The 14,506-nt window shown below is 42.2% G+C and overlaps 1 protein-coding gene across 5 annotated transcripts in view; it reads left to right on the top strand.

Moving 5' to 3' along the window:
* LOC111851372 (cell adhesion molecule 2) overlaps window positions 1–14,506 on the top strand; it is a 228,815-nt gene that overhangs the window by 74,409 nt on the left and 139,900 nt on the right. For 4 of the 5 annotated variants that reach the window (XM_072701053.1, XM_072701052.1, XM_072701051.1 and 1 more), the window contains exon 1: window positions 2,074–2,632. The exons of the other annotated variant lie outside the window; for it this stretch is intronic. In XM_072701053.1, the coding sequence (XP_072557154.1) occupies window positions 2,290–2,632 (343 nt within the window). In that variant the 5' untranslated portion in view covers window positions 2,074–2,289. Of the gene's footprint in view, window positions 1–2,073; window positions 2,633–14,506 lie in introns of those variants that run through there. 5 annotated transcript variants of the gene reach the window in all.

Below are 14,506 nucleotides of genomic sequence, written 5' to 3'. Positions count from 1 at the left end.
TATTAAACAAACGGGGAAAAAGGTACAACAAAATTTGCATCCAGAATGGCCAGATTTTCTACTTTGTACAGCCGTACCTTTTGAAAAACAAAGCAAATTCCCCTGATCTGTATCTCCTGATGATAGAGATTAGCACTGGTTAAAAAAAATCTTTGAAATGGCCCAGTTTTAAAATTTTGCATTGCAATTGTCAGTGTGTGACAAAAATGCCAAATGCAAAGCACAATTTTTAAATTGTCCCTCACTCTATTGATAAATTGTCTTTGGTGAATGTTGAACTCACCTGATTGAACAAACTGATTAACATTTTAACTTGGTATAAACTTGTGACATAAACTTGATTATAATACATAATCGATATGTTTAATTTTTCCTGGATGTAACTTTCTGTCCAGGAACTGGAAAAAATACTTTTATTATATTATTTAAAAAATTGTGCAATATGTAGATTTGTGAAACTGACAGAATGTGTAAAACACATTTGGGTTTGAGGTAAATAATGCACCTTAGCTGCCAGTAATGTCACTTATGGCACCTGTTGTAATGTAACCTCTCCATCCATACACAGAGTTACTTGCCTAAGGAAGCTAAGCCAAACATTTTAATTTCCGTAGGTCATTGTGATGTCATATTCACAATTACAGGTCTGTAAAGTAAATGTAACGCACTAGCCAGAAACAAAAGTACAGTGGTACCTCAGAACTCGAATTTAATCCGTTCAGAACTCCGGATCGAATCCTAAAAAGTTCAAGTTGTGATCGAATTTTCCCAATAAGAAATAATGGAAAACCAATTAATTGGTTCCCGGCCCCAAAAAATTACACCTAAATATGTTTTTTTTAGCAGATAAAACAAGAAGAGCATATACTGTACTAAACGCATCTAAGCACATTTATCAAAACAGTAATTTGTAAAGTAAGAAAATAAATGTATCCAAACAATGTGTCCTGCCCCGATTATCCGCTTTTTCCGTGTGCCACGCCCCCTCGTTAACCCCGTGTGGAATCCCCGTGTGATCAGCTGTTTCTGGTTGTTGTCATCAGTCCTCTGTATTTCATCCGCGTTTCAGTTTGTTTCCCCAGTCCGGTCATTGTATTGTCCGTCTGCGTTTTGCCTGCCTTACCTGTAATTAAACCCCGTATTCCCCGATACCCTGACGTCTGCGCCTTTTTCTCCGTTCTGTCCCCACTTGGATATTATAATTAAACTTATTAATGGTTTATTATTAATATTAGAATAATGAATAAGAAATCTTTATTTTTAAATGTATTTTATTATATAATAATAATAATGTAACTGTCTATCATTGTCTAAATGTATTTTTACTGTCTAAATATATGTATTCAGTTAGTGTAAACATGCATGGTGCTGTCACAGCCAATGCGAGGCTGAGACTGAAGCTTTACCCTTTGTTTCTGCTGAGAGACATGCCATGTGACTCATTTCCCCACGCATACAAGTTATCTTAGGTCGGCGTTCACGGTTTGACTTCTGAGATTCAGATCGAGCTTCAGGTAATTTTTTTTCGAACTGGTTGGTTTGACTTTTAAGAAATTCGAGTTCTAATGAGTTCGAGAACTGAGGTACCACTGTAATACCTTTTTTTTGGTACCAATAAACAACATCGATGCCACCTCCTTAATATACCGTCACGTGTCATATTATGTAATTCTGTCAGTTCCTTTTAGTTTAATAATTATTGTTGCGGTTGTCTGGAGTCTGTTCTGGGAGGCACTAGCCAGGGCTGCTGTCTGTCGATGACATTTTTTAATTAATCATTTGATTGCTAAAAAAAATATTTTTAAAATACAAGAAATGAATGAAGCATACACAGTTCTGAAACAGTCACACATACGTTGGCATAATTACGTTAATTAGTTCAAAACAGCAGTGGAGTTAATGATATCAGAACTCAGTTTAGCTAATAAAGGAGACTGTGGTTATGAACGTCCCCACATTTTTGTTGCAAAGATGCTATATATACAGTATATACAGTATATATATATATATATATATGTGTGTGTGTGTGTGTGTATGCATGGGCGACATTAGGGGGGGGCAAGGGGGGGCATGTGCCCCCCCTATATCCCGATCATGGAATTTTAGAATTCACTGTTAAAATACTGTTTCAGAATATGTATTTTATGTGTTGTAGGTCTCCGTGTTGATAGGGGGCGACACAGCAAATTAAGCAATAGGTTGCGTCTTTATTTTTTAAGTTAGTTTGTTGTTGGTATGAAAATTAGAGAAAACTAGACAATCGATCGGGCAAAATGGCTAAGTGCCAAAATGGCGAGTGCAGAACTTTCACTTTTCAACGCTATGTCAACAGGACAAGCGAGTTTTGATGAACGATTGTCACTGTTCAAAGAGTCAAAGCTAGTCCACAGTCTTGTCAACGTTGGCAATCTCTTTAAGCTCTTCTTAACTGTGCCGATGAACAGCGCATCGTGCGAAAGAAATTTTTCTTGCTTGCGCCGACTGAAAACTTATATGAGAAACACGATGTGCCAGGAAAGACTCTCGGACATTGCAGTACTTAACATTGAACGGACCATTCACGTAGATTTGGATAAGACCGTTAATCGCTTTGATGCCGCGCCTGGTGGACGACGTTTAGCCCTTCACTATGGTAGGATGTTGTTTTGATGCCTACTCGTTAAAATGTTTTTCTTGCCCCCCCTGACTCAAGAGTCAAATGTCGCCCATGTGTGTATGTATGTGTGTTTGTGTGTTTGTGTGTGTTCTGAAATTGAAATTTTGACCATCTCAATAACTATGAAGTTTTTGACCTTTCTGCAGCCACACATACGGTGTATATACCTCTATACTGTATGTGAATATATACAAAGTATATCTTCACAGCTGAGCAGAAAATGATATTCAGTGTGTTTTATGAAAAAAGATTATTTGCCTGTTCCTTAGAGATTTCTATGCCTGCGCTACAATTTTGGTGATTACTGGGTTGCATATGCTCTGTTTGACCTTGGGAACTGGGAGTACTGGGCCATAACTGCTATTTAGCCTGAGCAGCAAGCTTTGCTTGGGGCTGAGTTTCGTCACACTTTGAACACAAGGTTCGGAGCTTGGCTCACGGTCCCGTTTCTGTGTTTGCGGGGCTGCTTCTGTCTGCTGGAGTTTTGTTTCTGGGTCTGTCTCATTTGAGTTTGTGGTCTAATTTGATGGCATCCTGTTTCCGAGTTTTGTGGTTTTGGTTAGTTGGAGTCAAATTTAAGTAGTTAATGTATTTTAGTCCCGTTTCCCAGAGCCAACACCCAATCAGCAGCCCCAATTCCTGTCAGTCACCTGAGTTCTGTGTTGTTCTGTTCAAAAGACTCAGGAACCACTGGGCAGAAAACGTGCCATTGTGGGTAGGACTGTCCAGTATATGGGTATTTTATGTTTGCCCTTAGTCACTTAAGGAAGCCAGGGAAACAGCTTTTTAGCCAGCTGCCTGAGTGCCATCTGTAACCCATAATAACATCTCAACCCTACAGTGACCAGCTAATCCATGTCAGCGGGGACACTATGAGCTGGGACAAGGTTTGTAAACTACCATCTCAATTATAAGTACCTGGATTTCACTTAAGCGCTGAGCTCTCGCCATGTGCTGATTGGTCAGTCTCCTATAATGATGCATGTGTCACTATGCGTGTTAATGTGAAACAGCTGGATGAGTCTATCAATCAAGGAAACAAACCAGTCAAAGCAGAAGAAGAACTGAAATATTTAGCCAAGCACAGGAGTTTTAAAGTAATTAGTAAAACCTGAAGTAGCTCATAATTTCCCCCCTGACATGGATTAACTGGTCACCCTACTCAACCCTACAGACCAGACGTACAGATTTGGATACAGTTTATTGGTCTGGAGGGTATGCCTTAAATCTCTGTGTTATCCATTGTTGAATGGACACATGGGATTTAAAGGTATCTGTTTTGTTAAGGTTCTTCAGCACTGCCACCAGCCGGACTGTGAAGTGCTTCTGAGATGTCCTCCTCTAACCCGTTGTATCACACATGTCTCTGATATGCCTTTCCTGACTTTTTCCAAAGGTTACTGTTCACGCCTTGAGCAAAACTGTTCACTGCAAAAAAAAAAAGGTATCTGGAGCAACAGAGCTGTATGAAAAGGGTCAGAAATTCTCTGTGTGTATGTATGTGCGCTGGCATCAATGCACCAGTCACAGAAATGCCAGAGTAAAGCGAATCCTCGATGCTCAGCAAGAAATGATTATGTCCCAATGTATATTTGTTCAACTGTAAAATCAATGACATGGTTCAGAGCGTCGCCTCCAATCAGGATGCCTTTCACTTGGAACCAGTTGGCTGACCCAAAGAAGCTTAGCCTACACAAAAGAATTGAGCAACAGCACCTTAGGGAGGTCCCTGTCATTGCCAGACTAAACACATCTTGGGATTTTTACATACCTTCAGAATCCCGGGGTCTTTTCCGTCCCATTGTTAATGAACTCCAGTGCCTCCTCTTGAAGGATACTGACTGTAGAGGACAGGGGTCACAGGTAAACAGTGGCACGTTTTTGTTTTTTTTGACAGGCCATTTTCATAATGGAACAAATTACTAGGAGATACCTGATGAATGCGGGAGTGTGATTGGCTCAGATTGGTCCATCTCACCGTTACAGAGCCCTCAGAAGATTGTTCAAGAGTTAAATCATCATATTTTCCAGTAGTTCCAGGGACAAAATGAAATACAGTGAAGGTGACAATGTGGGGTTCATGAAGATTGATTTCCGTGAGAGTCGAGTGCCACATGGGATAGAGAACCGCACCCGGAGAGAAATGAATCATCTGACTCGCGCGTTAATCGACGACAATGACCCCTCTTCCTAGATCTCACCAGGCAGATTATTTTTGACACGCCGATGAGTCAGACTGTCGCTTAGTGGTGACCCACGATGACCTTTAACACTGTGTTCTCAAGGATTTGACTCTTTTTTTTACCAACCCTTATGTCGATATAAAGTTTACTTATGACTTTTGATCCTTAGCTCAGGGTTATTATTGTTCACTTAAACTAAAAGAAAACATTTTCATAATATAGATATGAAAATAAAAACTGTAAACCAAATTATAAATTTTGCTTCCCATTCTAACTGAAATAAAATAAAAACAAACATCAAAACAAACATCTAAACCATTTAGCTAAGGAAATGAGTTATTTTTACATGTTTTTCACGCTTTGAGAAGTTAGTGTTAGTGCATGATGTGCGCTGTCTTAAGTCCACATATGCAAGGACTCTTTGTCACACACTTGGGTGAATTTTTACTCAGTGTTGACTAGATTTGAACAGTAAAAATCTTGCCGAGTTCATAGTATAGGTCTGGATTTCTTGCATTAGCTTCAGTGTTTTTCGAACATTGTAAATAAATATACTCAAAATACCACGTTACTTAGGTTAGTCATTGAATGGACTTAAATGGCAAGAAAATAGAGTTTTTAAATGTGACAGGGAGTTACTGTATTTGCGCGTAATTCACGTTTTTGATCTGGCTTCTTTTGTAGAATTATATTAGGAATCCGCTCGACAATTGTCTCCAGTCTCTCCCTCAAAGTGCTTAATGCTGCTGTGATTGATCTGCTGGGAGCAGAATCAAACAAACAATATTTAAAATACAGGAGTCTTAACCTGCTGAGTCACACACCACCTTCTGACCAAAAACGTTTATGTATCTAAATCAGGGTCAAAAGTTTTGTTCATTTGAAAAAAAGAACTGAAACTGAAAGTTCAAATTTTGATGTTGAACTATAAAAAGTATTCAATTAAAAAGTAAGTGTATGAAAGCTTTTTTCAGTTTAAATATTATTTTCATTCGATTCTGGATTTTTTTTTAAATAAATGTTTTATTTTATTCTTTTGCTTCCATATGTATATATATGTATGTATAGTTGCAGTTTTTGTTTTCAGATTCATATCTTTTTTCAGTTTCAAATCTTATTTTTCGGTTTCAGACATTTGACCTTGATTTGGTGTAGGGGCATGGCATGAGCTGAGAGGGGCGTGGCATGAGTTGAGAGGGGCGTGGCAGGAGTTGAGAGGGGCGTGGTATGAGTTGAGAGGGGCGTGGCAGGAGTTGAGAGGGGCGTGGCAGGAGTTGAGAGGGGCGTGGCAGGAGTTGAGAGGGGCGTGGCATGATACGAGAGGGACGTGGTATGAGCCGAGAGGGGCGTGGCATGAGTTGAGAGGGGCATGGTATGAGCCGAGAGGGGCGTGGCATGAGTTGAGAGGGGCGTGGTATGAGCTGAGAGGGGTGTGGCATGAGCTGAGAGGGGTGTGGCATGAGTTGAGAGGAACTTGGTTTGAGCCGAAAGGGGCGTGGTATGAGCCGAGAGGGGCGTGGCATGAGTTGAGAGGGGCGTGGCATGAGTTGAGAGGGACTTGGTATGAGCCGAAAGGGGCGTGGTATGAGCCGAGAGGGGCGTGGCATGAGTTGAGAGGGACTTGGTATAAGATGAGAGGGGTGTGACATGAGCCGAGAGGTGCGTGGTATGAGCCGAGAGGGGTGTGGCATGATCTGAGAGGGGTGTGGCATGAGTTGAGAGGGGCGTGGAATAACAAGTGACAACAAAACATAGACGTCGAGGATATCCCCCGTTGCCTTCGGTCTATGTATCCGCCTTCAGTAGGCATCCACCGCAAAGCTGCTTAAGGTGATGCCCATGTCACATGGAGCCAGCACACTGAAGAAATAATTATTATATTATTATTATTATTATTATTATTATAAAATTTACTTATACATATATATATATATATTTTTTTTTTTTTTAACATGTACTCTGGAAGTTATCCTAAATATTAATTACAATGATGGATTTCTTTTGTGACATTTTGTAGCATTTTTTGTATCATCTCAGAGTATTTGTACCTACCGTAGCCAGACATTATTGTATTGCTTTATGCATATTCTTTGGTTCTAGTCATGTTACAATGAAATTAACTTCAGGGAGCAGTGGAGGTGTGTTTCTGGTTTCTTTGTGTTTGACAAATCATTTAGGTTTTGTTGAAAATAGATATTACTAATTTTTAAATATTTATAAATATTTAAAATAAATGTAAAAGTTGAGGTATTTGTTTTGTCTTCAATTTATAGTTTTTGAAATTGCTAGAATGAAATTGCTTTTCTGGACTCGGACTCGCCCTCCTGTTGGACTTGATCTTGACTTTATCTGTTAAAGATACAGTCTTGACTCAGGCTTGACTTAGGTGAACTCGAACACAACACTGAAAAGGACTTAAATATATAAAAATCAAAATATATTTATGTCTTTAAAAATAAATAAATCCACAACAAAACTAAAATTAAGCTAGATTTCAAATGAGAATGTAAAATAAAAACAAAATAACCAAAACTATGATAACAGTCCCTTGGAGTAATATAGAATATAATTCAGAGTTCAGAAATGAGTTAGTTCTTTACTGTTAATTATGGCCATTCATTCTCACCCCCCCCCCCCCAAGGGTCCCCTAGATGTAATGCCAGTCAGTCATAGAATCAACACAGTCGTGGGGAGTGGCTTGAAGGTTTGAAGGTTTCACCTGTGATCAGAATTTCGCTGAACATTTCTTTGTTGGACCCCTGATCGAGGCCCTTAACCGCATTAGGGACCAGCTGATCCTGCTTTTTCAATTATATGTCACTTTGGATAAAAGTGTCGGCTAAGTAGATAAATGTGAAACTTCCAGACCTCGATTCACCTAAGTGCTTGTCTTTGCACTGCAGGAGGATTCTGACAGGAATATAGCAATCAAACCCACAGCCCTCTGGGTAGAGTATCACAATGCTATTGTACCGCTGCACTGCCTGGCTATAGGATTATGGAAACTAAACTTCCGATATTGTACTGACCAAAAGATTTTTCCCCCGCTTTGTGTGCCAAAGAATGTTCAGAATTTTAGAGATGAAACTTACTGTTCCAAATTCATTCGCTACGCACAGTTCCCCCTGCGAAATTAAACCCGAAACTTCAAATTCAGGCGTGATTACTTAACCCATGATACATTTAACGAGGCCTTAAGCAGCGAGGACGTCATGGGACACAATTAAGAACTGCTGAGATTCTGCTTTTGTGTGGCCTGGCCTAATTTCAAATTTATCCCATTTCCATTAACACAAACGTGGCAGCCAGCCACTACCTTTCCGTCTTCCGAAGTCAATTAACATAAACAATTGCAGAGAGCATCCTGCTCCCTAAACGTGGAAATGCCATACTGAAGCAATTAAGCTAATGGCACTTTTTTTTGTTTTGCCAATCTGCCGCTGCAGTCCAATGAGTTTTTCTACCTGTTTTACATGTAAATAAACAGTGTTCTTTTTTTTTTAGCAAGCCTCACATGCACCTTGCGTGACAGGCCCATTTAGACGGGTCGATAGAGACCCAAGGCCCAGATAGAGATGTTACACACTCCTTTAACTGAGGAGGTAGCTGGCAATGATGTTACAGAGACCTGGCACCATGCGTGTGTTGTTACACTGTGGTGTGCGACGGGTTACAGAAGGGCCACCTTGTTTATGAGGATCACTCCGTGGAATATTCCCGCGGAGAGAAGCTAAAGATCGCTAACTTTATCGTAACATTAAGACATTAGCAGTTACTGCTAGCTAAGCGGCAGGACATTGTATAATAAGTGCAGATAAATCCGCAGTGCATTTGTGTTTTTCAGTGCGAGCATCGCTTCTGTAACCTTTAACCATTTTTGTACTTTTTTTAGTTATATGTTTAGAGATGTAGCTATAAGTCACCTCATCGCTTTCTGTCAAACTAATGCCGATGTTCCCATTCATATCTAATGAAGTCATTATTAAGCCTAAAGGGCTTGTTATTTGCGTGTCAGAGGCACCACTGATATGACACATCTGAGCTTACCGACAGTCAGAGCAGGCTAGCACCTGGCTTCGTTAGTGTGGAAATAGTTAGAGCTGTGGGTGTCGGGGCGGATGAGGGGTGCAGGGGGAGGCGAGCATGTTCGTGGGGGGGGGGGGGGCAGGATGGTGGGACTGATGATAGTGCTGTTTGATGCTATTTTGTGGAACAGATGTCTACATTTTCATCATGGATACCCTACGTCTTGATGGGATAATCTAGGCAAGCATTACGCCGCCAGACCCCAAATTCAAAAATCTACCCTGACAAGCCCGTCTGACGTGATGAGGTCTGCCGCAGACTGGAGAGGGCAGGCCTGCAGGGGCTGACTGGGCCGCCTCGCTCTTGTTCTTTATCGCCGATGCTGGACTGCGAAGCGGCAAACGCGGCCTGCCCCCGCTTAGGCGCCATGTCTATGAGACGAGCCGTTTGGTTATGTGTAGCTGTTTTATCTGCTCTCTGGGAGTTAATTATCCCCCTGTGTTTTTCTTATCTGTTTTTAGCTATTTCAGCCTTCGTGTCTTGCCGGCTTTCTCTAGTCACGACCGCTAATGCTTTTAAGTGCTGTTCACTTCTTTCTAGATGGGCACGTCGGATCCACATCTCCTACTGTCTTCGGTTATTTATTTCCAGCGGCATTGTATCTCACTGCACCACGTTTGATTTACTAGCATCTTAGAAAACTATTACGACAGTAGTGAGTAATGACATTGTGTGATAATGTTACCTTCAGTCTGGAGCGTATTGCTTAGCTTGAGTTTGCTTTGTAAAATTACCCTATTTTATACGGTTCTTATTATAATAAATTTATTGCCTATAAATTTAAAGCCAATGATTTTTTTTTTTCCTCCAACAAATCTGTTTTGGGGTATTTGACTAGTGACAGTCATTTTAGTGGGGGGGCATGACGGCTCACGGTGTCAGACTGTGTCTTCGCACCCCCAGGGTTGTGGCGTCCCTGGAATTCACGCCCTTCGCTCCCTGTGCGTAGAACATTCTCCATCTGTCTGAAAAGCTTTCCTCCCACAATCCAAAAAGGCATAGTTAGATTAATCAATGTGTCTGAATTGTGTGTGAATGTGTGGCCTGTGATTGACGGGCGTTCCATCCAGCATGTCCCCTGTGTTTCGTAGGAGAGCCTCCAGACTCACTATGACAGCTACAGGAGAGGAAAGAATTCAGGTATGCTGCCTCATGTAAAAGGTACCACAGTGAAACCCAACGCATGGTAACTGTGCAGCTGTAAGGTCAAAGCCGGAACCACATCAGCTTCTCAGCTCTCCGGCCGTGTGACGTTACTCAGTCTTTGTTTTCCCGAGATTAGGATTTATACCACAACATTTTCATGGGTAAAAGATAAACACACAGGATGCTTCCACATTTGAGAAGATAAGTCCCCTTCAGCCCTGACTAGGATAAGTGGATGGATGGATGAAAGATGAGTCCTCCCAGAGCTGGGCCTGCCGAGTGTTGGGCAGAAAACCACGTCAGGGACTCTTGTCGACAATAGATAGAAAATGTGCCCCGAGAACTCGAAAATAAGTTTATAGGGACCCGAAGAGCGATGTATGTGTGACGTTGGGGGTTCCCAAGTTAATTTGTCTCGGTCGGATCTCTGCATCGGTTTTTCATGCCTTTGATCCCGGCGCGGCCGTACCGGAGTGTCGAGTTAACCTCTGAAAGCCTCCATTTGCATGTGAAAATGAACGGCCTCGGAAGGCATCTGTGCCGAGAGGAGCCATCTGAAGGCTTCCGCGTGTGGTCACACAGTGATCGATTGCAAATCACATTTGAGGTAAGAAGTCATGAAATGAAGTGTCTGCAAGGCTAATGGAAAGGCAATCTTATTTGCCACAGGGAGAAATCTGCGCCCCCCCCCCCCCCACCCTTTCAAACTCTCACTTACAAAACCGGCCCGGTTTGCGAGCCTGAGAGTGGGGACGTCATTAAATCGAGGCCATACAAATTAAACAGAGGCTGAACAAAGGAGGAATGACAGCTGGCTTCCAAAAGGCAGTTATGCTTTATTGAAAGGAAGTGTAAGGCTCACTTTTTAGATAAGCATTTCAAATCAAAGGTCATAATAACAACCAAACCTGCAAATGCAAAGCATCATGCCTCTATAAGCATTCAGCAACACATATCAACAAGCTTTAATTGCTGTGTCTCTGTTACCTTCTTAACACCTACAGTCACCTAAACATAGGTATTTGTAAATGATGTAGACTATATGATGATCTTATAAAGGGCTCTATATGTGACTCTTCTCGGGCAACTTTGAGGACTATGACGTGGCATTCTGTTGATTTCCTGCCCAGAGTCTAACTTGTACATATCAAGTTGTGAACAGAGACCTTCCATCAATCTTCCAGCTGTTCATCCTGATCATGGTTGTGAGTGGCTGAAACCTATCCCACACACTTCAGGACGCGAAGCTGGGGTCCACCCTGGACTGGATGCCAAGCCATCAAGAGATTGACTGGCTGGATTTGTTGGCCCTCTGTGCCGCTTTAAGCTTTTGTGCGATGCGACCGGCATCGATATCGATTACACTTCCACCCTGGAGAGCGCGGCCACATTGCAGGGTCTCACGCCCGCCGCGGCCCTTCCACCTGCCTGCCTGCCGACCACGTCTGGGCTCCTCTCAATATTCCAGATGAACAGCATCTCAGCCCTCTTCTGAGGAGTCAATCGCCGGCGCGGAACACCTTCTGCCACCAAATGTGCGCTAACCACGCAATCCCCCCTCCCCCTCCAAACATGTTCTGCTCCCCGGTCTTTGTGTCTGCCGCCGTCCTCCCGCAGAGGTGCGCTCTGCTGGAAGCTCTGCCATTGTTATTTTAATGCTGGCGCCACAGGAGGCCTGAGCAGTGACTGTTGTATATTCTCTAATACTCATAGTAGCACATGGCATGTTGTGATGTCGTGTGGTGCAGTGCCTGTAATATATAATACAATATAATATGTGTAATATATTTTGGAGTACCTGACCTTCAGGGAGGCGAATGTGTGTTGGGTTTTTCTCCGGGGTTTACCTGTTTGCACCCCTGTCCCATTAGGTGCTCAGCTGTGGCTCCGCAGGTTTGGATGCTGTGTCTATGATCAGAAGGTTGTGGGTTGAAAGCCCGCAGTTGGCAGCGTGATGTCAATGTTGGGCCCTTAAATAGTAATGTTACCCCCCAGTTGCTGCAGTGGCTGGTTGACCCCTGCTTTCTCAGAAAAAAAGAATCTCCCTTTGGACAGAAGCATCTGTTAAATAAGTAAAATGTAAATGTAGGTTCCTCCTGTAGTGCAAAAAACATGCTGCTAGGTGAACTGGTTTCTCCACGCTGCCCATGGTGTGTGTGTGTGTGTGTGTGTGTGTGTCCTGCCTGGGGTGTCCCCTGCCTTGTGCTCTCTGCTTCCTGTGACAGGCTTCATGCCCACCACTACCCAGTACTGGATAAGCAGTAATGGAAGATAGGGGGATGAATGGACAGAGATATAGGATGCCAAATGGGATACTCTTAAGGCTTGTTATATCTCATGCAGGAAGTTACAATTCAGTTTGTCATACTCACTCTGTATAATTGATATTTCATACTTTGTTCTCTGCTCTGTGCCGCAGATTAATATTATCACACATTTCCATATTCATGATGCTCCTATCAAAGACAACTTGCGGTGTTTGTCTGCAAAAAGCACAAAGTCGATTCAAACGGAGAGTCTTTTTAATTTTTTTCTTTATGTTTTTTGGTGAGCCACAGAGTGAGTGTCTCTCTTTGTTGTTACCCCGTTTAATAGCACTTTCTCCTTGATTCCGGCCAGACAGGGTAAGAACATTTCTATCAGATCCTTACAGCTCATTTAGTCAGCGAATGTCATGGTCCAATTATGACCTTCGTCTGTTGGTTTTTTCAAAAGTGTTTGGTCAAGGTGCTGTTGTGCCAGGCAGTTGACGAGGCCATTTAATAATTTGCCTGTTTTTCTTGTTAAATGAATAAATACACGAGTAGCACTCTGTGTGTCCTCTTTAGATGCTCTCCTTGTGTGCGTAACCCCTGGTTTCAGGGTCTTCTGGCTAAAAAGGCCACAGTTCCGCAATCCATTCACGCAATCCAGCGGTGTAGTCTATGCGATACGCAGAATAACATACAACTCCTTGAAAAAAGCTGGAGAATTTTTGTATATTCACTTAAAATGTGCAATGATATGCCATATACCCACTAAAAAAATCTCAGGATTTCTCTATTACTAAAAAAATGCGCAAGGAATCAAGGATATGCATGTTTTTTGTCAGAACTTTCACAAGCTAATTATTTTCGCAAACACTGTATTGGGTGACAGCAAGTGCAGTTGCCGAATATGAAAAAAAACTTCCATATTGCCTAATCAGACAGCCCTCCATAACCCCCCCTCCGCTCACCCCGAGCACCAACAAGCACATTTCAGAAACTAGAGTGCATACACATGCAAATGCAGCTGTGCAATTGGGATTTTCAATAAAAATGATGGGGTTGTGGGGTGTTGCACTGGGGTGTGCCTGCGCATGGAGGGAGGGGGGATGGTCACAGTATAGCCACTACTTCAGAGCAGACTACACCACTGAAACAATCTCAACGCTTGCTGACTCGCCGGTTAATAAATGGCGATGTCTAAATGGGTAGCTCGTTGTGACACTCTAGGACGAAGAATGGCCATTTTACATTCCACCATTATTTATTTATTTATTTATGCACTTATATATTTATTTATCGAAAGTCACGATGACGCGTAGGCGGCCGGCTTTCGGAGCCGGCTGCCGATGTTTACAGATGAAGATGAGTAATTGTGTTTGGTTTCCTCCCTGCACTGCAGATCCCACAGCGCGCCGTGTCAGCTCCAGTGGTAACGTTGAAACGGGTCGCCTGTGTTGGTCGTCATTAAAACACTGTGGCCAAACAACGACGTTCAGATGTATATAGCAAAGGAACCCCACCAAAACAAAAATGTCAACCCGCAAAGGCTAGGCTTCTGGTTTGCAGCCCTTCTGTTACATACTTACTCAAGCAGTATGTTTGTATAGGATATGAAGTGTTTGTCATTTTGTAGTATTGCTTGCATCTAAATAAAGTTTTTTTAAATTCCTCAAAACTGCTTTACAGCACTGATTAGCTTAGCGTAAGCTAGCATCAACAGGCCTCCGCCATTCTCTTTGGTCCATGAGTATGACTTTCTTTGTGAATTTTTTTTTCTTAATAATATAAAATTTTGAATCTTGAATTTGCATTTTTAACACGTGTATTGGAGGGCTGGCTCAGTGGGTGGTACAGTGGTGTCTCACATCCATGGTTGGTGCATTCAAACCCACCCCTGACTACGATTACCGTATTTGGTGAGACGAAAAAAAGAGGACAGAATATTGATGAGTTTTTCCATTCACCAACCAACCAATCAGCTAGAACTTCTCTCGTGAATATTAATGCATTTTCATGTTCACTGGCCAATCAGATAGCACTCATGAATATTAATGAGGTTTCCCTAACCACCCTGTAAAACATAAATTTGTGTCCAGTGAAACTCGGATGTATGGTAACCCTACCCCTGACAGTGTGTCACGTTTGCAGGTTCTCCCAACATTTGTGCTACTTTCTTCAGGGATCTT

This window comes from Paramormyrops kingsleyae, chromosome 17 (assembly GCF_048594095.1).
Source record: "Paramormyrops kingsleyae isolate MSU_618 chromosome 17, PKINGS_0.4, whole genome shotgun sequence".
NCBI lineage: Eukaryota > Metazoa > Chordata > Actinopteri > Osteoglossiformes > Mormyridae > Paramormyrops > Paramormyrops kingsleyae.
This window is presented reverse-complemented; position numbering and strand designations above follow the sequence as displayed.